Here is a 23976-nt window from a genome sequence, read left to right on the forward strand (position 1 = left end):
AAGAGTATAACAATAGTTAGGACATTCTTACGTTGTGTTTCATCGAATGCGGCAACTGGAGGCCTCGGGCCTCGGCCATCGGGGGTCAAGACAGTAACAAAACGCTAGTGTGCAACTCCAGACTGCGTTACATTAGCAGAGGATATCGCTTACGTCCGCATAAGTTGGTCTGGTCGTTTCTTGGTTTACTACATAAAACGCTTAGTAACTTCAGTTGGTCGTGTTCCTATTAGATCCGTAATCCGTTGAAAAATGTAAAAGAAACTCTGATTCTTTATGAAGTGGGTATTACCTTGTGCGAGTGCATGGGCGTGGCGAGGCGCAGCGCTAGGCAGTCGCCGGCGCGCCGCACCAGGCGGACCACCTCCTCCCGCGTCCGCCACTTCACGTCCTCGCTGCCCACCGAGATGATGTAGTCGCCCTCCCGCATGCCGCCGATCTGGAATATCGGAACCATGTTAACTTATAATTACTGAAGTAGTTTGAAGTGGCTTAGCGCCTAATTTATTGCGGTTAAATCGGAGGTGGGGGAATTTTCCCATTAGGGGGCAAAATTGGTAGTTGTCGGCCAGATTTGAAAGGCGTCTTAACCATTTTTATGCAACAAACTAAACTTACATCAGCCAGCGAGTTGGGTTCCACGGCCGCCACCATGACCGGCGCGTCACCTCTCACGGAGAAGCCGAACCCGTCCTCGTCCTTGGACACGATGCTGTGCTCGCTGGCCGCCCTCCTCAAGTCCTTCCTCCCGTTCCGCTTGTGCTCCCTGTACCCGTTCTCCTTGTATTCGTAGTCGTCCAGAACCTTCGGGTGATAATCGTTCTTGTCGAAGCTGCTGATGTAGACGCCGTTCTGTTTGGTCACTTTGTCGTCGTCGTTCTTGATGACCTGGCTGTAGTAGGCGCTGTTGTCCTCGGACCTGTCCCGCTTGTCGCTGGGTCGCCGCTTGAGCTGGTCCTCCTCCCTGCGTCGCCTGTGCCGGGACTGCTTCTGCAGCTGGACCAGTCGCGGCGCGCTCCAGTGTCTCTTGGCCGAGAACACCGCGATGGGCCCGAGAGCCTTGAACAGATCTTCGACGCGGTGCTGCGCGAAGTCAGGCGGCGTGAGCGCCAACTGGAACCGGGAGGATGCTGGAAATAAATAACAGGATCGCATTAAATGAAGATTAGTGTTATTCTGAAGTAAAAAGGTTGTTAAAGGTTTTTTTTTATAATTGTCCAAATCTAATTTTGTTTATACGATACTCACGTCTGATGGAAGGCGCATCTAGCAGGTCGGTGAGGTCGTCCTGCCCTGGCGTGTGGTCTCGCTCAGCTCGCGCGCGCGCCGCACCCACTACGCGCGACAGCGCTTCCTTGTCTCGCAACTCCCTGCAAAATATGATTGGTCAAAGCTTGAATATTGTATCGGTAGACTTTATTGCCCTGCTAAAGCCCTATAGTCATGGAAGGGATGACACTTTATGAGGCTTTAAAACAGGCCCTAAGTGCCCTTTAAAATAAAATAGATACTTTCTTAGGCACTAGAAAGATCAGTATAATACTAATTACTATACAAAATTGTAGTATTACTAACCGGCACATTCTCTGTAGCCGTTGCGCCTCTTCATACAGCGCGAGGGCTTCAGAGAGGTGAGCGCGGCCCAATGCCACCTGGTCAGCCTCATCCTCGTACTTTAGCGCCGACAGCATTGAATCTGTAATCAGAACATTGAAAGTTAGGCGCCTAACTGATTGATATAGATTTAGGGAAGGCATATCGCCAAAAATATAGCATAGCTTGAGATCATTGTGACAGAAGGTAGATGAAGTGGTTCTTACCGTCTTGTTGGTCAGGGCCATAGAGATCCGCGAGACGGGCAGCAGCGCGGGCGCCGGCCGCATGCATCAGACCCGTGGCGCAGTACTGGTGAGCCAGTGCTAGAACACAATACATAGATTGTTTATTGGTATTATGACGTTTACATCACGTACCTAGAAAAAAGGTTAGCATTATATTACCGAAATTGTGCCAAAAACGCAAGTCCCCAAAGTTTAAAGAAAGTAGCACAAGATCAGAAAATCAACTTGCTGACCTCCCAACTTCCACATGAAGATGGCACATGACAATGATGACTACCTTTATAGAATTCTGTCTTGACATGCACGAGGGAGACCCAGGAGTATGGCACGTAGTTGAAGACCGCCTCCGTCTGCATCTTGTCGTACAGCTGGCGGTACGTGGCGGCGAGCTGGGCGGACTCCTGCGCCAGGTCCAGGCACATGTCCAGGTCGAGGCGCTCCCCGCTGGCTTCGCGCGCTTGAAGCTGCAGCTTGTGGAGCAGGCACTCGCGGGCTTGGGCCTGAAATGGTGAAGTTTGGTCAATATCCTGGATAGGTTCATCCATATACCTAGTGTGTTTTCAGACCAAACTAGAGGCTGACACTAGTCCAATGGTAAGCCTTTTCTTCGACTCTTTGAGACTTCTTTTTAGCATGTTCACGCAACGAATGGACGCGACGCGCTTTAAGCGCACCGTCTGGAGCTGGAATTCACGCTGTTGCGTTCCTGGTACAGCAGCCCCGTTGCAGCAGCTACGTACCGTCATGAGCGCGCCCAGCACGAGCAGGGTGTCAGCAGCCAGGTCGACGGAGGGCGCGTTGGTGAAGTTCTCGTGGATGTAGCGCAGCGTGCCCGCCGCCCGCAGCAGCGCGTCCACCGCGCCGTCCAGACCCGCGCACGTGTTGCGTTCCTGGGGGATTATAAGGTTAAACTCAAAATGTCGTTCAAAGTATATATTTTTACCTGCACCTGATCTGATTATTTAAAAGCTTAGTAGTACTTTATACTCTTAACTTTCATCATCGTTTCTAGTTTTATAAGCCAAATTTCTACTTTAGGTCCATAACGTGCTTATTATTGAGGCAATTACCTGTTTAGCACCAATCTGCGTATATATCCCAGCTATGTTGAATAGCACGCAAGCCTTCTCGAACGCGACTGTTCGCTGACAGGATGGGACTCCTGGAAAAACAATAAAAGGCAACTTTTTGATTTAAACAGTTTTTAGGCCTAAATAAAAAAATATCCAGTAAGTGAATAGTGGAAAATTTGAGGCTGAGTAAGCCATGGTCTTACCAGTCAGCGAGTCGAACCATTCGAAGTAAACGCCGAGCGATCTGTCCGGCGGGAAGAACCGGCGCTCGATGTAGTACAGCTGGTTGTAGTACTTGAACAGCAGCGCCACACCCGCGGTAGACCGCACGGGGGTACGGATGGCCTGCAATTAAATGGATGCTTGATTACTTTCGACATATTTTGGGACAGCAATAGGGCGTTTCTCAAAAAACTAAAAGCGATATTTATTTGTACGGTACCAACGAGGCTAGTCACAAAATTTATACTTTTGACTTTTAACATGAAGACTTTATTGTGACTCGCTTCGTGGCTTTGGATAAGCATGATATAATAAGACCAGTCGGGAAAAATTCACTTCCCTCAGTCTTACACCCGTTGAGCCCTAAAAGTAACCCTAAAACGAACCAATGCTATGTAAGTAAACTAGATGACTCCACACGACTCTTAAATGCCATAACAACTTCATATGCCCTCACCTGTCTCATATCCATGAAGTCGGAGATGGGCTCCTCGTACGCGAGCGCGTCCTCGCTGTAGTGCTCCAGGATGAAGTCCTTGAACGGTTCCCGGAAGTCGATCTCCTTCGTCTCCTTCAGCCCCAGTGGTATCATCGGCATCACGCACTCCTTGCTGGAGGGACAAGTATTAATAGCAACTTGGGTACTGATTTGTGTTGATGCCAAAGTGTATAGTCGCAGTAGGATAACGAAATATAATATTATGAATAACTAGCTATTTGACCGAGCTTTGCTCGGTATTCGATAAAACACGAATAAAATGACATTTTCTAAAAATGATTCCGGGTAGTATTTAATCGAGTGACTGTAAATTACAGTTTTAGGTGACAAAATTACTAAATTTGAGTTACAAAATTACTATTTGAGCGACTGAGAGTGAGTGACGAGAAATTAACAGAACAGCTACCTAGAAATTATTTATTTGAGTTACTTAAAATACAAAATGAGCAGCTTTATAATTTTTGAGCGACCTAATATCTGTTTGAGTGTCAACGTTACTCACTCACTCACTTAGAAAAATTGAATCTATATTTAATATTGAAGTATTTCCAGTCGCTCGGATAGAATTTTAATATCTGAAATAGATTAATCGCAATCCACATTTTGTAAGCTCGTTCTGGATTTTATTATAAATCAATATTAGTCGTTAGTTTAGTTTATTTTTCGCTTAGTCAAATTAATACCGCTCATGTTATTAAAACAGTATGTTCATCATCAGTCGCAAAGTAATTTTTTATCCGCTCGTTTTATTATTTCCCAATGATTCCTAGGTAGATCGATTTATCGCCCTGTATATGACGCATTTGAAATCTGTCAAATCCATACAAATTTAGAAATGCATCTACGCGTCGCGTTGCGGTCTGAATCAACCCCAGTATAGAAACCTCGTTATTTGAAAATAAAACAAAGTTTCGGGACCTTTCACATCACTGAAATTATAACTCTGCTCTTATATTATAAAAAAAATATCCACAGCCGAATATATAACCTCCTCGTTTTTTGGAAGTCGGTTAAAAATGAGTTGTAAGATTCGAAACACATGTTGATGTGAAAGGAAAGGGTTTTATTTCAGTTTTATTATCATTAGCTTACTTTGCCTGATGCGGAATGCCTATACTAATATTATAATTAAGAAGTGTCTGTCTGTTACCTCTTCCCGCTAAGTTGGAAGAGGTAACAGAAAAGGTTGGATGAAGAACGAATTCCAGTGCAACGATCGAGTTACTTAATAAAATGTAGAGTCCTATATAAATGTGTTCTTATAGCTTACAGGAACTTCTTCCTAAAAGGGTCTGGCTTAATTGTAATGGACCTTATCCTATGTATTTTGACCCAGGGAATGCTGGAACATTTGCATAAGACAGCACCTTACATCGTAAATAGAATAATTGCAATGCCTCAAATAACATTTAAGCCTACCCATTAGTAGAAACAGCTGTCCCTCTTGTTTTTGTTCAAGATTTCTTTGGACAAGTTGGGATTCTTTGATTAATTTAATTAGAGTCATAATTTGTCTCCGCGGCATAACATAAGTTTTGGATTATCTTTTGGTTTGATGCGGTTCCGTAGGTATCTTTTACAATACACGTGAATCATAATAGGTATTTTATTGATTTGCTTGACTGGCTCTACCTCTAGAATTAATAAATACTGTTTTACTTGAAAAAATATCATTTAGTTTAAGATTAGACTAAAATAGACTACCTGTTCAATATCAGGAAAAATATTTTCAGCGTAGAGGAGTATAGGGGTCAATGTCTTACAAAGAGGTAAATTTACTAGCAGAAGATGGAATAAAAAGACGGAAGCTGTACGGGCTTAAGTTAAAGAAGAGCAGAAAAAGCAAACGCGCAAAGAACTCTAAACGCATTGACGTATATGAAAGAAACGTATGGCATCAGAAAAACCCAACCACATAAATCCATGTTCGGCAGTCCGCTAATTGATTTACTTCTTGCTATTCCGAATGTTAATTATATAAATAACTTGTGAATCCAAAGCATTTATTAACGAGCTTGTCAGCAGTCAGTTGTTGTTGTTTGAAGAAATTTTTATGACTGCGTGTGGAACTAGTGTTACGTGATGTTGCATTCTCTTGAGTTATCTGAAATTACGCTAACATGATGTGGAGTAATGTGAAGATGTATATTTTGCTAATATGTAGTTCTAACAAACTGCTAATTGGACGCTGTTAAGCATTCGTGTACTAACCCACAAAAATTACGTATTGAGTTATGAATGCAGTTATGTTATTTAGATGATTTAGAACAAGACTGCATTCAAAATTTAACAACAAAAAAAAAAATTGGTTTTGGACTCTAATGCTTAAGAGGAGTCCACACCGCCCTTTTTTCCATACAAACGTTGTCCCCTGTTTCCTCCCTGGATAATGCTAGTAGAGTTATAATTTTTTTCCTGAATATTTACGGCCACTAATACAACGTCCCTATGTTTTCTTTTTTTTCATAATTTAATTATTAAATAAGATATGAACGTTCAAAAACCCAAAAAAATGGCCAGATTTTCCGCTGTGTTCAAACGTCCAGAAAACAGATTTGGCTAGATTATACAAAAAAAAGCAAAACATAGGAACACAGCTCAAGCCTTTTTTTAATCTTTAATGAAAAAAGTACTTAAATCGGTTAAGTTTTGGAGAAGGAATCAGGGGACAACGAATCGTTGATTTTCTGGATTTTCTGCAGTTGTCTCTATCGCGTTCTGCGGTATAGGCTTGAGGTAAGGGAGACAGCTATAGATATTACACGTACTTTTTTTTCATTTCTCTAGCCCCTGGTGTATCCTCTTAACAGCGACCAATTAAATCTTTGAGAACATCTCTGTATTTTTTCCCTAATATCTCCCTTTTAATTGATTGAATTTAGATTGGATACTTTGAAACTGTAGTTTGTATATTATTCTGTCGTTGCGTTTTAACGTAGGTATTTCTTTTGATAATAATAATTGATTATACTACGCATAATATAAGCTCGATCATTATAAAATAATACTCCTGCGAAGCTAATTGAAACTAGCCACCAACATCAGCATCCATAAGGGAGCTTACGATATTATAATAGATATTATAATTTATACCATATTATGCTCTTAAATTCAGGGTGTAACAAAACTATGTGATAAATGATAATACTTTCGGGTTTGTATGTTCTCCTGTATAAGTTCACTGTGAAAGTAGCAGCGTTGAAATAGCAACTTTTAAAACTTTTGTATGGGCAAACTCATGACGCTCAGGCGCTTGTCCATACAAACCACAAAAAAATGTTGCTCTTTCCGCGTTGCTACTTTCTGAGTGAACTCTATACAAGGGACTACAAACCCTAAACTCCAAAGTATTATCACACAGTTTTGGTTCATTCCGTATATGTAAATGTATAGAAACAGATGACGTCACGCATACCTGTCGCTCTGGTACAGCTCGACAGAGGAGTTGAGCTCGGCCAGCTGCTCCTTCAGCAGCTGCAGGTTGGAGTTGACGAAGCTCAGCTCCAGCGCCACCGTCTCGCGCAGCTTTCGGTTGGTCGTCGCCTGCAACCATAGGAGGTAAGCATCGAGAGGAAACCTTCAAGGTCTCTAACTCCACGCTTAAGCTTCTTCATGTAGATTAGTGTTTCCTAACCCTTTTCAGGCACGGACCCCTAGGAAATGAAGCACAGATTTCACGGACAGCAAAAAAAAAATCGGATTACGTATGGTCCAGAGATGACATCGCGGACCCCATTCATATACTCGCTGAACGCTGGGGGTCCGCGGACCACAGGTTGAGAAACACTGATGTAGATCTTTGTCTGTCAAATGGCTTTTCAAACTTAGCCTAAGTTTGGAGTAAACATTGATATTATCTTAAGGAAGGGCCTTTATCCTAAGGGCCCTGACTGATTTGACTATAATTTAGGATTGAAGGTACAAACTTCCATTAAGTTGCATGGGTAGAAATATTGTCTTCATTGTAAGCATGGAAGAAAATTAGTTATCCAGCTGTTTGTACTGATAACTGATAATGCATATAAGCAGGGGTGATATAATAAATGGCAATAATGATAACTCAATTTCAGACAATATATGCTATGAGGCTATGACTTTATTGGATTTCTCTATTTTCCAGGGTCATCGGTCACCCTGACCCCAGTGACCATTGTTACTATTGTAATGCATGATGACTAAGCAGGTATATGTAGGGACTGAGGAAAGATATTAGCTTTCCTACTTTCTCACGACCAAGCAGGGGCAAATGAGAGCAATTTACGCGGAAAAACAGTTCCGCAGCTGGTTCAGGTAGATAGTGACCCGACCAAGGTCAAGATGGGTCGCGGGTCGCTAAACACAATACAAGTCAACGGACGACAGCGGATGTGACGTCACCGTGTTCTCATTTTGAAAATTGTTCTCGGAATTTTCAATTTTAAAGATAAACGAGTTCAGTCTCAATCAATTGTTTTAATAATACTTGTTTTTTTTATTCGAGGTAGGTAACTATTTTCCACATATTTAAGTTTAAACAAATTAAATTAAAACTTTTAAAAATTTTAATTCGGGCAAAGAGTTTTTCAACCTGCATGGTGGACGTTCTTGCATGCGAGTGTACACATAGGCAGTGTCGGTAAGGAGGTACGTACCCACTAATTTACTTACACGTTGACACTTGAGGCATATTTTGCGGGATAATCTCCTAGCACCTACCTTGAAGAGGTTCTCGGCGCCGGCGCGCAGACGCAGCTCCTTGTTGATCTCCTGGTTGATCTGACAGCGGCGCGTCTGCAGCCGCCCGCGGCATGTCGCCACGCGCGGGTCCGAGCCCTAAAACAATGGAGAATGCAGTTTAGTATAGGCCTCCTTGTGAGTGTGTATACGCTGGTAGGTACAGGGTCCAAGAAGAAAAGCAGGATTGTGGACATTGGCTCACCAGTCACCACACATGCCCATCATTGTATATTCTGTTGCCAGGATGGCAGGCGCGGTCCGAAGGGGTGGTCACAGGGGACATGACCACCCTCAAAATCTAAGGTAAAATTGAAAAATCTCAAAATCTTGCTAAATAATAAAAGGATTTCTAGATATCCCCTAACCACCACTTCGTCCGACCTTAGACAGCTGCTGTGAACCCAGAACCGTCCGAGGGCGCAGATTAAAAAAAATAGTAAGATGACTACTGAGTGACCCCCCAAAACTTCAGGCTGCGACCGCGCCTGCAGGATGGAGCAAACTAATTACGTAAAACCTTCGATATTTGTGATGGAAGCGTAAAACCTTTGAAATGATCTCACACCTGAGAGACATACTAAAGCTGTCTTGGCAGTTGGGACCCGCAAAGATCAAGAAGAAAATAATCCGGCAAAAATCAAGGATTTGAGCTACTTATAAAATAGGGGTTGATGCGATGTAAGGTATCACATAGCTAAGATCATAATATTAGTAAAGTTTAGTTGAGAGTAGTATTTTTAAACCTAGCGGCTAGTATCAGTAACTTAATATATTATTACTCATAGAAGTCATAGAACTTCAATTTTACAGAAAATTAATGTAAAGCTTTTTCATAAACTGTGTCAATATAAATCCATACTTCCATACTAATAATACTACTTATAAAGTGTGTCTGTCTGTGTTACCTCTTCACGCCCAAACAGCTGAATCGATTTTGCTGTTAGGTATGGAGACACTTTGAGTCCCAGGAAAGGACATTTAACCGTAGAAAAATATACAGGTCCTGCGCGATACACGAATTTTGGCGCAACGGGCGTCTAGTACTGTATATCTCTCCCCTGATGTTGTTATGGTAGTGTGGTGCGTGTGGTGGTGATCAGTGATGATCGTGAGCGCGGTGGTCGGTCGTGGGCGACATTAGGAGCGATCGATCACGGCACGGATGGCCTGATAGACATGTACACTGAGCTACATAATCTATAATACGAATATTTTTTCATCTTAAAACTAGTGTTTCAAACAAACAAATGTTGACTTGTAGAATGTGTTCACAGCGCGGAAACTCTACAATCTACATATTTTTCAGAGTAAAAAACTCTATGATTGGATTTATTATGTTAGTAGAGACGTATGTCGTAAAGATGGAAAGGGCGCCAAATCAAACGATGGGAGGACGATACCAAAAGGATGAAGAAGGCTAACTCGTAATAGAGAAGATCAGAAGAAACTAGGGGAGGCCTATGTCAAAGGACAACCTGACCAACAAAATGGATGCTGATTAGTCTAAGTTTTAGTTTAAATTTATGTAACAAGTAACAACTGTATTTTAAATGTTAAGTATACCCTGTATTATTTAAGTGGTCAGTGAATGAAGGCTTTTATTATTATTATATTGTTAGATAATAATTGATGTCTGAAGGAAATTCTACCAAATATGTTATTGGCAATAAAAAAATAATGATCGTTAATACTGGGTCATAAATTATTTATTTATTAATAAAACTAAATACACTTTCATTACTTCGCGTGTACATATTTTTATAATAATTACAGGTTGTATGTACCTTGCTATATACATTATACACACTGTATTAAATGGCAAAAACGCCTCCGTAGTCGAGTGGTTAAAGTGTTAGACAATCGTTGTAACTTGTATTGTATCCTAGATTGGTAAGATTATTATTATTATTATCATGGGTCGGTTCACGGTTGAGTCGGAAAAAGTCGGATCAGCGCCTGATATCTCTCTCCAGTTTGTGGATTATTCTACTACTCGGTAAACAATTGTATTGAATAGAGTTACAACTTACAAACATAATCGTTATTTATGCATTCATCAATTCGTATTCCATGTGAATCGTATGTTTGTTTTCTCATTAAAATATACGATGAATGTTTGTGTTTATGTGACGGAGTGTACGTTTAGCGTTACGTCGCGTCGCGTACCGCACGCGAGACGCACTTTCGTTCACAAGAAAAAACTCAGTCGGTAATCGTGTCACGAAGCTATTTCTTTCGTGGACAATAAATAAATATTAAATGAACATTCAGTAGTAACTATCGGTAAAGTTATCACAAGTCAGGAGCTTTACTCCCGGAACTGCTTAGATTTCATCGATTACGAGTCTGCATTCTTACCCCCGAAACAGCCCGAAACTGATAAAAATAAAACTTATCTAAAGTAACAAACAAGTTACAAAAGTGTTGATTGTTGCAAGTACAAATTATGTTAAACATTTCACTTATGCGAATGAAATTAAAAGCAAACAAATTCGAGGTTAATTAAAAACATATCTCATATAAACGTGCCAAGGATAACAAAATATTACTCTGTTGTGAAAAGTAACTCAGCGTGATTGTGAAATAAATATAAAAGTTATATTCAAATTAAAAATTTAACGGCCTTCAATAACTATGCAACAAATAACATACTATGTAATATTCTAATATTTTATGCGAGTATCTCTTATACTTTATCAAATCAGAAATTAATACTTCAGTTAGGCTAGAAAACCTTTTATCTTTATGTACCTATAATAATCGGTGTGGAGGCGGTAGGCCATTACATCTCATCTCACATCATTGACATGCAAAAAAAGTTTTAGGGCCAAAAAATCTTAATAGTCTCTCTCGAGAAATAGAACATATTTTGCTTAGCTTTAACTTTACTCGGAATTAAAAGAGAGCTTCAAAATCATAGAGTTATTCATGGTTTAAAGCTTTCTTTTAATCGCGAGTAAAGTTAAATCTTCTATATTATAAATAAGTATAGGAAAAAAATTTACACCATTCGGATCGTCCTTAAGATGATTATTGTCATCATCATATTGCCGATAGATGGTGGTGATGGCAAGGTTACAATCTACCAGCAAGGTTTGTAACCGAAGCCGGCAACCCGACACGGCGTGATTTGTGCAACCGGTAACGTATCAGTCGGGCTACTTCGGTTACAGCTGTAGTGGATTGAAAGGTAACATAGGGCTGTCGAAAAGTTCAATTTGAAGGGAACTTAGATTGCATTCGATATTATTTAGACGGCGTAGTTAGGTTGTGTATCCCACAATTTCTTCTTAATTAGCTATCGAAACTATCGAATATTCATTTTGACTACCTAGCAACTATAACTTTCGTTACTCAAAAAACAACGCCTTTCCTTTGAAGAAGGACATGTGGTTTGTGGTTTCATGTATTATTGTTCTCTATTATCGTCTCTCTTCAAGGTATATCTTCCGCCAGCCGTCAACAACGGCGTTATCGCACATCTGCAGTGCGACCATTTTCTGTTGTTGCTCGGAAATCATGAATTTTTACATCGATACATGTCTGTCATTGCTATAGAAAAGATTGTGCTTATTCTGCAAAGTATCGCAACAAATGATAATATTTTTACTTCTACATCTGATTAATAATGCTTTTTGTGCACAAATTATATTATATCTATTACCGTGTTGGTGAAGTATTACAGTTCAGACTGTGACTGTTCTCTGTTCGTAGCGATGTACAGGCGATAATCTGTTTGTTATGGCGCGGAACATTACCAATTACCAATAATTGATAAATTCAACCCTATTACCTAGTATAAATTATTCAGTAGGTCAATAATTATGAAATGACAATTAACTAAGTGTCGGTATGCGCTGATGTAACGTGTCAGGGTGACATGACATGACTCAATATTGTCAAGGGACCGTGGGGCAACCGGCAACACCGATTTTGGACTGTAATTGCACTGTGAAAACGTGAACGCAATGCAAATCACATAGGCGTGTACTCGCCTGATATTTGTACATACATAATATCTATTTTAAAAATAAGTAACGTAGCACGCATAGGTAAACTAGAACATAATAATTAATAGATTATATATTAATAGTTGTTGATTTTATTGCAATTATAATATACTTATTTTATGTTTTGAACTGTAGTCTTTATGAACGACATTGAATAATTTTTGGAGAAAATTTTGTCAATTATAATATGTATGTATATTTTTTTACATACTAAAATTATTATTATTCTTAATTAGATATTGTGGATGCAGCGGCAATATTCCACAGAAACAGCGTACTTTTTACACTACTTTTTAGACTCAGGACGAAAAGTAGCAAATGTTCCCAAAGCATAAAAATACTTCTAAGCCGAATGTAGACATGATACGTTCCTGCACCTGTTTCCTGTCTGTCTCAGACAGTTCTTAAAGCAAGGAATGCGAATTATATATTCTACAGACTATCTCTATTCTCTACCTATCTCTCGCCACTCTAAAATCAAACAATACAGCGGAACAAGAAAGGCCATTATGTAAATACGTCACGTAGTACGGCGGAAAAGGCGGGCCGCGGACACGGGTTGCCAGCTAACGCGTTTCCTTAAAACTGGGGAAAATTGCTAGGTGGAAATATATTTTATATTTCCTCTTGATCATTACGTGTGTGAATTTATTTAATTGGCGTTTAGGTTTATAGACGTCAAAAGTCTTTATTTAAATACTCACGGGTTTAAAAAAATATTAAGAACCCTTGAAATGATCTTTAAAAAAAATATTTACAAGTGCTATATTATGTCGACAATAATATTATTATGAATTCGAAAATGTGTCTCTGTTACCTAGAAGCTACAAATAGCTTAAACAGCTAAAGCCATTTCAATGAGCAAAATATGGAACTTGATTTGCAGGAAAGATACATCTAGTAAACAGTAAGAATAATAATTAGATTTTCATCCAATAAAAATTTGGAGAAAACTGTTTTTTTTTACATTTATCGAGGCATTTGAGTTTAGGGGTATTTTTGTACTGCAACCTTAGCAACACGAAGCCCACCGTCCGAATACAAAATAAGCGATAAGGTCGTCGGGTTCAGATTCATTTGGGTTTGTTTGTTATGGCCGTGCTTTCTCAGACACAAATAAATTGAAAATTTCGTAATATGAAAGGAAATATTGCTGTGTGCTTTCGTTCCGTAAGTATACAAATAATAATATGATATATACATATAGTTACTAGAAGCAATTTTTGTAGGGATCAAATTATATTTTTCATTGAACCTTTTTATAATGATAACTTTTAAGAAAAAGATTTATAAAAAGTTTTTAACATAGTACAATTAAATTGCTGTAGTTCAAATTAGTAGAAGCGTGATTAATAAGTATCAGTGTTGTTACTCGCATGATTAGGTAGATGAAATAGGATAAGCCAGCGCAAGGGTTACGACGAAAGACATACAACTTGCAAACAATGATCAATTAATGCATTTCTGTCTACTGGTAAGTGTTTCCAGTCAGTATTGTCATAAAACAGAGCGCTATGGAAAGAGCTATGTTGGAAGTATCGCTCATAGAATTAGCACGCTGAAGTGGAAGTGGGCTGGTCATGTCTGCAGACGAGAAGACGGCAGATGGAGCAGACAGGTGTTAGAGTGGAGACCACGCTTAGGCAAACGTAGTGTAGGACGTCCCGCAGCACGGTGGACCGACGATTTGAAGAAAGTGGCTGGTATGGATGAGGGCTGCCCAAGATCGGGATGGTTAGTGCTCATTGGGGGAGGCCTAAGTTCAGTAGTAGGCTGATGATAATTATGATGACTGTAATAAAGTCACCAATTGACTAACACGCATTTCCCATACTTATGCAATATGCAAGTAGGCCTTTTATTTTTTATGTCGTTTTTATGTATCTAGATTGACTATAAAACTAATCTGACATTTTGATGGAATAATCTAGAACTAGAAAGTAAATAAATAGCAGAGCTAATTTAAATGTGCATAATTAAAAAACTAACGTGTTTCCTTTCCTGTCAGTATTATCTTACGAAATAGATAAGTAAACATTTTCAAACTACTAACAGCCGTATGCAGATATAATGATACTTTAAGTGAATAAGATTTTCATATTTAAAATTCCATTTTTGTATCAATCTCCTCATTAAAGTTAAATAATCATTAAATGTCTTTGAGTGCGGCCGTTTCATAGAAATGTATTCACTTTATGTCAAAATGTTAACTAACTCGTTGATTAATCATTAAATGTGGCCGTTAGATTGACTAACATTTAGAATACCTAAATTAAAACCCGAGCTAATCCTTGCTTTTAACAGTCATTTCCTAATATTATTTAAGTTGTAATATGAGGAAACGTGTGGCACTCTCGCAACGTCGCAATGGACACATTTCAGTCGGCAATTAAAAAAACAACTTTGACATTAATGACGTTTCATTGTGACAACTCCGTCTCCCACGGGAATTTTCCCGCTAAATAATGCTGTTGACAAATTAACCTATTATTACAAATAGTGGTTTTGAGATAAAAACTACATACAGGAACCCTTTTAAAGAGTTGCATTAGAAAGTATGATAACTGATTCGATCGTCAATAATCTTTATTTACAGTAAAAGTTATTATTGTCTATGTCACATAACAGTCACAAAAATGGCGGACCGTGACATTTAATCATGTGACAGCACCGTGGACGATTGGCGGGAAATTGATTAGGCGCCATCTTGGAATTATCCGCCAATGGATTGGCTGCTGTTACGTCGTACGTACTTGTATACCTAATCCATACTTACTAATAATATAAATGCGAAAGTGTGTCTGTCTGTCTGTATGTTACCTCTTCAAGCCCAAACCGCTGAACCGATTTTGCTGGGTATGGAGATGCACGGAGTTTTGGTATGGATTTGCGGGCGTCAGAATAAGATAATTAATAATGACATTTAATAAATTATATTTTATTGTACACTGCACAGTGTACATACATAAAATAACTCGGCATAAGTTTCCATAGACAAAGAGCTTCTTTAGAAGTGCCTATAGTTAACTTCTGCGTGTTATAAAATGTCTTATACTCGTTAGTCGTTACTCGTTAGTGTCTACCACACTCCTAATTGCAATGTAACCAGAGTGTAAGACAATTTAGCAAAAAAATAGGCTTTATTAAGTGCAATTTTTTGCTTCCAGAAAAAACTAGAAAAGTTATTTGCTACAAGAGTAGCGTTTATAATTGACACGGGCCCACCCCGCCGTCTAACGCGGCGCCGCTGTCCGCGCATGCGCAGCCTAAGAAATATTTTAATGCATTTACATTTTTCACTGCACATAGTTGCACAAAATTACGAATTTATCCAGCACTAGATGTCGCCCGCAACTCCGTTGCTCCAAAATTAGTTTATCGCGCGGGAACTGTACTTTTTTCCCTGACTCAAAGTATCTGCATACCAAATTTAAGGTTTAAGCGTGAAGAGGTAACAAACAGACAGACACACTTTCGCATTATATAGATAACTAGATGACGCCCGCAACTCCGTTGCGCCAAAATTCGTTTATCGTCCGGGAACCGTATATTTTTCGGGATAAAAACTGTCCTATGCCCTTTCTCGGGACTCAAAGTATCTCAATGCCAAATTTCAGCAAAATCGGTTCAGCGGTTCGCGCGTGAAGAGGTAACAGACAGACAGATAGACAGACAGACACACTTTCGCATTTATGATATTAGTATGGAAGTATGGATGACTATCGTAAGCCTAAATGATTTTGTATTATCAGAAATATTTTCGGGCAGATGGCGAGTCTATGTTATTTGGTCGGGTTTATTATTTATTCATAGCCTGTCGGCTGGGTTACGCATAACCCGAACGAAATATATACGTCCATTTGCCTAGAAATCAATTTTCCTGAAAGTACTTGTATAGGCTATAAGAATGTAGCGGCATACCTGGGTAATAGATCTATGGCGGAAGTAGACTAATCGAAATATAGTTATGAAAATAATAAAGTTTTATTACGGTCCGTTTAGCAGTTAACTTTATACTGACACTGAAATGAGGCGTAGGAAGAAATTGAAGGTTCTCGTTTATAATGATAGCCCTAATGATAATCCCCGTTGTTTAAAGTTAATATTAACTGAAATTATCAACCACTATAACATCGTGTAGTCAAACTAAATTAAATCGGTTTGGACGCGTCGCGCGTCGTAATAAAGGCATTTTGGTGATGATGTCACTAAAAACCAAAAATAATAATCGGTCAAGTGCGAGTCGGACTCGCGCACGTAGGGTTCCGTACCATTATAGAGCAAAATTAGGCCAAATTTTGTGTTTTTTGTATGGGAGCTCACCTTAATTTTTATATAATTAAGGACTTTAAGAAAAATCCTATTGTCATTATTGATATAAAGCAAAAAAAGGTAAAAAAAAATCACGTTTATTGTATGAGAGCCCCCCTTAAATATTAATTTTATTTTGTTTTTAGTATTTGTTGTTATAGCGGCAACAGATATACACAAGCAGTAAAAATTTCAGAATTCTAGCTATTATAGGAGTTCATGAGTTACAGCCTGGAGACAGACGGACAGACATCGAAGTCTCAGTAATAGGGTCCCGTTTTTACTCTTTGGGTACGAAACCCTAAAAATACAAGGGGACAGTAACGCTTTTGAATAGCATTTTTATTACCTCATGCATTTATAATTCGCATACGTCTAGTCGCATGCATACAAACACCGTGCCGAAGTCTGGTGATGCCTCGCCGCACCGCCGCGCTGTGCCGGTCGGTCGGGTGTTAAGTTTTTTCGTTACGGAATTTCTTGATTCGGTCACCGCGGACTAGGCCCGCGATTTAAGCTAAGTATCCAAAAGCTCAAAAATATATTGCTTATAAATATGTGTTAGGCAAAAATAATAATTGTTATGTCCGATCTCAATTAGCAACTGGGTAAAATAATATTATGTAATATTACTTCAAAGAACGAAGAGATGGAAAAGACTTTAACGCGCGCAGCGTTTAAGTCTTTTCCTTGGAACAGATTCTAACGACTTTAGTCATAAGTAGGTAGAGGTTTTTTGTATAAAAAATCGTAGCATTTAGTGAAATGTAGCTAATAGGGCTCTCAAGGGTCGGTTTGCATAGTGTGTGTTAAGGTATTTAAGAATTTTTAAGATGTTTTTATTCTCTACTAAAATAAACTAAATTATTTGAATAAAGTTCGAATTTCTAATTTGCTTTTTAAAACTAGCTTTTCGTTTTAGTATAAGCCGATCGCAACCCTGGCCAATAGTGACATAGACTACAAAATACTATATCGACGGTAATGATAGCATGTGTTTATGTAACACGTATGCAATGGTGGTAGTGGTGGTGGTGGTGGTGAGTGGTATGGTAATGTGGTGTTGCGATGCGGTGTAGCGTGGCGACCATTTCTCCGCCATTTCACTTAGAAACCGCGGCCAGCGCCCCTACCATGGTGCTGAATCGCTGATCGAGTTATGTCACAACTCACACGTGTAATTACTTATTTGTGAAGTGTGAAGTCACACTACATAATGTCGACTTGCATGCGACTACTATTTTAGGGTTCGATTCTCATGCCTCTAATGTCGTTTCTCTCGATCTCATGGATTGTTGCTTTGTCGTTGCATTTCAAAGCAAATTCGAACGATAACAATCGGGTCCTCGAGCTTTTAATTATTCGACAGTTTTTACAGCGAAGTTTAGAGTTATAATTTTCATAACCCATTCTAAGTGGCATGGTGTTTCGAGAGCACTGCGGGGCTAAAAAGTTCGCTTTGATCAATCATGATATGATTCATTTTTCTAAAATCGCAAAATGCAACTCTGCTTGCAATTCATTTCTGTATTTTTGTACTAATTTGACATTTGTCAGTTTGACAGTTTTGGAAATTCATTTGCTGAATTGATTGAGAGGAATTGCTAAATGTGACCATTTTAGACCCGCTGATCAATCCTAACAAGAAATAGCTCAACTGAATGCTAATAGAGACGATATCGACTTGTCGATTTTACATGAATAAAGGAAGGTCGTTATGTTAAGTAATACGCGAACAGAATACACTTGGAGTATCAAAGGATTTTCGATGACGGTTTCACTTTTCGATTTTTAAGTGGCTCGTTCAGAATTTCTAATGTTTTATCGTCATTACGCATTTCGCACGGAGTAAAATCCTAAATTACGTCATACTTGACGTAATTTAGGATTTTACTCCTCGATTCATTTTGCTCTGAACGTAGCGCAGAAAATTAAAACTCCTTATTGTGCGGTAATAATATTTCATTTTAGGTAACATTGTAAATTGTAATATACTATATGTATATAACGTTTACTGAACTTTGTATTCGTTTTGATCATAACGTACCAATTCGGAGCATTCTCCTAGATTTTAATTTACTGAATAAAACTCGAAAGTCTTTTTCACACATACTCCAGTCGTAGAGCAAATCTAAAGTTACAAAACTTTATTGAGAGATTAATAACTCGATCGTTATAGAATCTAGTGTCCATGGTAGGGGTGTACCGTTAGAGGCCGGCTTCCCGGCACTATTAGCTGAGATTTATTACCCGCGTGTCCGGATGCCGGGATATATTATGCAATGAGAAATTTCTTACATCCTCGGGCTGGAATTTATGTGCTTCCTATTGATGTGAAACGTCTCAGCTTGGTGGAGTAGTGGTCAAGTGTTTATTTACAAGCGTAGAATACAAGCGAGCACATAATATCTGCAAGGATAATACGCTGGAAGGAAACTATTTGGTAAAACAATACAACAAATATATAATAAAGAAATAGGTGACCCGGTGAACTTCGTTACGTATCACATACCTCCTAATAAATTAGCGGAATTGGTTCAGCTCTTTTTGGGTTACAGCGAGGCTAGCAAAATTTAGGATTATTTTTTATTTATATAGATAAAAACATTTCAAAACCGAATCTACCAAATAATAATACCCCCACATCGTTTTCGGTGACGGTGGGCGGCTTCATTGAAACCAGGCCAGGTACGCAGGAGTAATTTTATAGTGCCCAAGAGGGTGCGCGATTTTTACATGCCCATCCGACGCATGGATCATCTAACTTGTCAGACGTCAAGTGATCAGCCTGCATTGTCCTAAGTATATATTAAGTCTATGGTCCTAACCTGACTTGGAAATAACATGTTTCCAACGCGGGAATCGAACCCACGACCTCCAAGTCAAGAGCCACGCTCTTAGCAACTGGACCACGGAGGCGTTAATCTACCAAATAAGTGCTTACTCAGCATGTATTGCGACCTTACTCGCAACGCTGATTTTCAATGAATGTTTGTCGGTTACCTCTTTCCGCCGTCATCGCCGCTAAAACAATTTTGATAAAATGAAAGCATGGAAAAGCTTTGGCCTTTGAGTCGTGAGCTGGAAGGATATAGGATGATTATTGCGGAAAAATCTAAGTTTCATGTGCGATAAATTACCTGTGCGAACTAAATTGCGGAAAATATCTAATTAAAAGCAAAACTGAATCGGTTTAATTAATTCATACTTTGTGTCTCGATGTTGCTCGCGACTTTTTTTTTTTTAAATAAAAAACCGGCCAAGTGCGTGTCGTGCCATGCGCAATAGAGGGTTCCGTAGTACTCCTAGTTTTTCATAATTTTTGTTTTGTTAATGAATGCACATTAACGTGTTTCACACTACTATAAGTTATATGTAACATCTTCTCAGTTACGTTCAAAGGAATTTGAACGAAAAGTTCCTTTGTACTTCTACGAATACATTTTTTTTAGTTGATCGACTATTCCTCAATAACTTATGAAGTCTTCTTAGCCGTGATAGTTTTCCTTTTAGAATTCAGCATATTTCTAATCTCGTGAATTTTTTCACATGTTAGACGGGGGACACTGGACTCAAACGATATTTTCCACTTTAAAATTTTATATTTCACAAATATATCTCTAAATCGGAAAATGATCTTTGAATACTCGTAATATTTTTAAAAAACCTATCCAACGATACCCCAAATGGTGGGGTGGACGCGAAAAAAAATCACCCTCGCATTGATGCGTAGGTATGCGTACTGTAAAAAAAATATTTTTTTTAGGATTTTCTATACCATTTTGTCGGCATCATTAAGATGTGCATTCATGCCGAATTACAGATTTGTAGGTCTTATAGTCTCTGAGCAAAACCGCGGACAGACAGACGTACGGACGGACAGACGGACAGACAGACGGACGGACAGACCGAAACTATAAAAGTTCCTTGTTGACTACAGAACCCTAAAAAGGGGGTAAACGAGCAAACGGGTCACCTGATGGAATGCAACCGCCGTCGCCCATGGACACTCGCAACATCTGAAGGTTTGCAGGTCGTATAGGTCCGGAAATACTGCCGGTGACAGTTCGGTCTAGAGTTTTACAGTGCGCGGCAGAAAGTTACGCGAAAAACGCACTGTGGAAGACTGCTACTCATCAAGGTGATGAGAATGGTATATTTTTTCGCGTGGATCGATGGCGAAAAGTTGCAGAAAGATTCTGAACAATTCCTCAGAGCACTCCCCGTGATACAACCGATAGAGGATGCAGAGTGAAGTTCAAAGCCAATCCTAAGGATATCGTCCACTTTGCTTCAATAAAAAGTAGCACATTCTGTATCTTCTCTCTTTAAACAGCAAAGCGCACGTCCATGGCAGGTTTCCGTTCCACTTAACTAAGCCTAGTGTTTCTTAATGTGCGATTCGCACATCGCGGCGTTTTGTTCTCGCATCTGTTGTAATCACGTTGTCCAACAATGGGATTACAAGTTACCAGCTTAATAAAATCGTTAATTTCCTAACCATTCATCATTTTATATGTAACGGCGAGGTGACCATACGGTTACTTTTGATAGACATATCTACGTATAAAAACGTAAATTTCGTCAATAATTCTATATGTTTTTATATAAATTATTATACTTTCATTATAATTTTGAGACAACAAAGAGCTTATTATCATCTTTTTTTTCAATTTAAATTAGTTTAGGCAAGTCTGTTTCTTTTTAAATTAGTTTATGCAAGTCAATTTTATTTTTTTGTGATTTGTCGACCAGACTACTTTTAGACTTACGTAGTTCTAAATAGTTCATATAATCAGGCGTTACTTTGCGAAATGCCATAGCTTAAAATTTAGTATGTTATCTTTTTTATTTAATCTAGAAAATAAAAAAGATAACATACTAATTTTTTTTAACGTAGTTCTGTCATTGGCTGCATATAAATCAATTTATCTGTTTGTACGTTTACTGTTATTGTTATATTCCTACAAAACCTAAATGCATGGCTACCTCCAACATAATATGTATTTGTTGTATGTAATCGGTACCGTTGCTTCACCTATTGTTTCAAATAAGTAAAAGGAATTACGAAAAGAATTGAGGATATACGATTATCACGATGATATACTATAGAGTTATATGAAGGGCAAATGTTATTGTAATAGTTGAGTGAAATATTCCCATAAACTTTGGCAGAGAAGTAAGAAACTGAGAGTCAGACTTAGAATATAAGAAAGTTCTTGCATAATTGACAATTACCGAAAAAGAAATAGGAGATAGGGATTTAGGAGATAGGGAAATAGATCACAAATTGGATATCTTGGTTGTAAGTACCGTTTAGTTACCCTAGATACACGAGTAGGTCGTAGTGAAGTAAGAGCTTTATAATATAAACCTTTACAGACTAAAATTACTCATCATGCTTCATCAATTTTATTCTAAACATAGAGAAACATTATATGAGAACTTTTCCGTATTAAAGAAGTTCCGTATAAGGCTCGCAGCGGGACCAGTGGTGACCAGTTTCACATCCCAGCCGCTAGAAACCCTACGGAGGAAAGTGACCACTTTCCCCGCAAATCTAATTACTCACAATCTTGTTAATGCCAGATAACATCGCCGCGTAATTACATACGTGCTTTATGATTTTTGCAAATCTGATTTTGTAGAGATAAAATTGGCCTTTCACGCCTTCATTTTAAAGGCTCTATGTATGTGCGTCCGCGAGACAGAGCGGTTTGCCCGCTACACAACGAGATCACAAGCAAATATATATAACGATTTTAGTTATAAATAGCGACACAGTCGCGACGATATTGACATCAAATTGGTTGTATAGCGGCTAGCGGCCAAACCGCTCTGTCACGCATATAAAGCCCAGTTGGACTATGATGGAAAACAATGATGAATGAAGCAATTGCGTCCACGTTTGGTTATGATTGACCAATATTTACTATCAATGACCAACTCTTAGAAATAATCGTCTATAATTGCTTATGATCGATCTCTATGCGCTATAGACTTAGCAATCCTGGCTATAATAGTTATCTAACTTGGCCCATCGTCGAGCTACATTAGAATAACACCGAATTAACCACACACATTCAAAAACATCGTAAAATCTCTATTACAAATTATTTGACGTTTAACATTAATCTGTACGGCTGGTGAAGTAACACAATTGCATAACTCTGATGTTGGAAAATACCGTTACAAACACATAATATTTATGATAGCAAATAAAACTTAACTGTAGGTTAATCTACAAATTCTTATTAAAATTCTCAACGCGGTATACTTCAGATTCGATACAGAACGAAACACTATGAAAGAAATAGGATGTAGTTTTTAAAGATAGGCAAATATTTGCTTCTTTGTAATTTTTATTCAACTTTTTTGTAGCAAAATTCAACTTTGTCCTACTAATTATCAGCCTATACTCGTATATAGAATGAACACAGACATATATTTATATTAGATCACGCGCGCAATTCCTCGCACGGGAACCGTACATTTTCCGGAATAAAAAGTATCCTACGTCCTTTGTTGGGACTCAAACTGTCTCCATACCAAATTTCAGCAAAATCGGTTCAGTGGTTTAAGCGTAAAGAGGTAAAAGACAGATACACATTCGAATCTATCTATATTAATATAAAACTCAAAGGTGACTGACTGACATGGTGATCTATCAACGCACAGCCCTAACCACTGGACCGATCAGGCTAAAATTTGGCATGCTATTATGGTAGATATTATGACGTAGGCATCCGCTAAGAAAGGATTTTTATCAATTCCACCTCCAAGCGGTAATAGGGGATGAAAGTTTGTATATAATAATACTTCTTAATGCGAGCGAATCCGCGGGCAAAAGCTCGTTTATATTATAAGTATGGATTTACCGATTCACCGTACCTTTAGACTTTACAGCATAGTAAATACTTCTCGTGGTTCTCATTTCTCCGCGACCGAATTCCAAAAGCGCTTACCAGAGCGTAACCGCTCACTCATTTACGTTTTCGATCAGTCAAACATTTCGTTATGGTTTGATTTATCACCAGAATTCGATTGCACAACATTCGACACAAACAAAATAGGTCCCGATACCGATCCCTGGAGTACTCCAGTTTAAAGAAAATATTAAAATGTTTATGTTTATTATCAATTGAGGTATTATAGTTAATAGACGAAAATAGGGAATCAGACGGATATATAAAATCTATAGCACCTATGTAATAACAGGAGGTATTATAATTATTATTAGTGCAGCGCCCAGAGGTTTTAACCTACGAAAATTGTAATAGTACATAGATTTTTGTTTTTGAGGT

The 23976-nt window shown here is 38.7% G+C and overlaps 1 protein-coding gene across 2 annotated transcripts in view; it reads right to left on the reverse strand.

Moving 5' to 3' along the window:
- Nucleotides 1-23976, reverse strand: part of LOC121732469 (rhophilin-2) — a 72561-nt gene that overhangs the window by 1411 nt on the left and 47174 nt on the right. For both annotated transcript variants that reach the window (XM_042122354.1, XM_042122361.1), the window contains exons 3-14: nucleotides 8331-8447; nucleotides 7051-7178; nucleotides 3594-3747; nucleotides 3118-3259; nucleotides 2912-3003; nucleotides 2582-2731; nucleotides 2119-2341; nucleotides 1821-1919; nucleotides 1576-1696; nucleotides 1249-1370; nucleotides 619-1130; nucleotides 293-439 (exon numbers count right to left, since the gene is read on the reverse strand). In XM_042122354.1, coding sequence (XP_041978288.1) covers nucleotides 293-439; nucleotides 619-1130; nucleotides 1249-1370; nucleotides 1576-1696; nucleotides 1821-1919; nucleotides 2119-2341; nucleotides 2582-2731; nucleotides 2912-3003; nucleotides 3118-3259; nucleotides 3594-3747; nucleotides 7051-7178; nucleotides 8331-8447 — 2007 coding nt within the window. The remainder of the gene's footprint in view (nucleotides 1-292; nucleotides 440-618; nucleotides 1131-1248; nucleotides 1371-1575; nucleotides 1697-1820; nucleotides 1920-2118; nucleotides 2342-2581; nucleotides 2732-2911; nucleotides 3004-3117; nucleotides 3260-3593; nucleotides 3748-7050; nucleotides 7179-8330; nucleotides 8448-23976) is intronic.

The sequence above is a fragment of the Aricia agestis genome, chromosome 1 (genome assembly GCF_905147365.1).
Source record: "Aricia agestis chromosome 1, ilAriAges1.1, whole genome shotgun sequence".
NCBI lineage: Eukaryota > Metazoa > Arthropoda > Insecta > Lepidoptera > Lycaenidae > Aricia > Aricia agestis.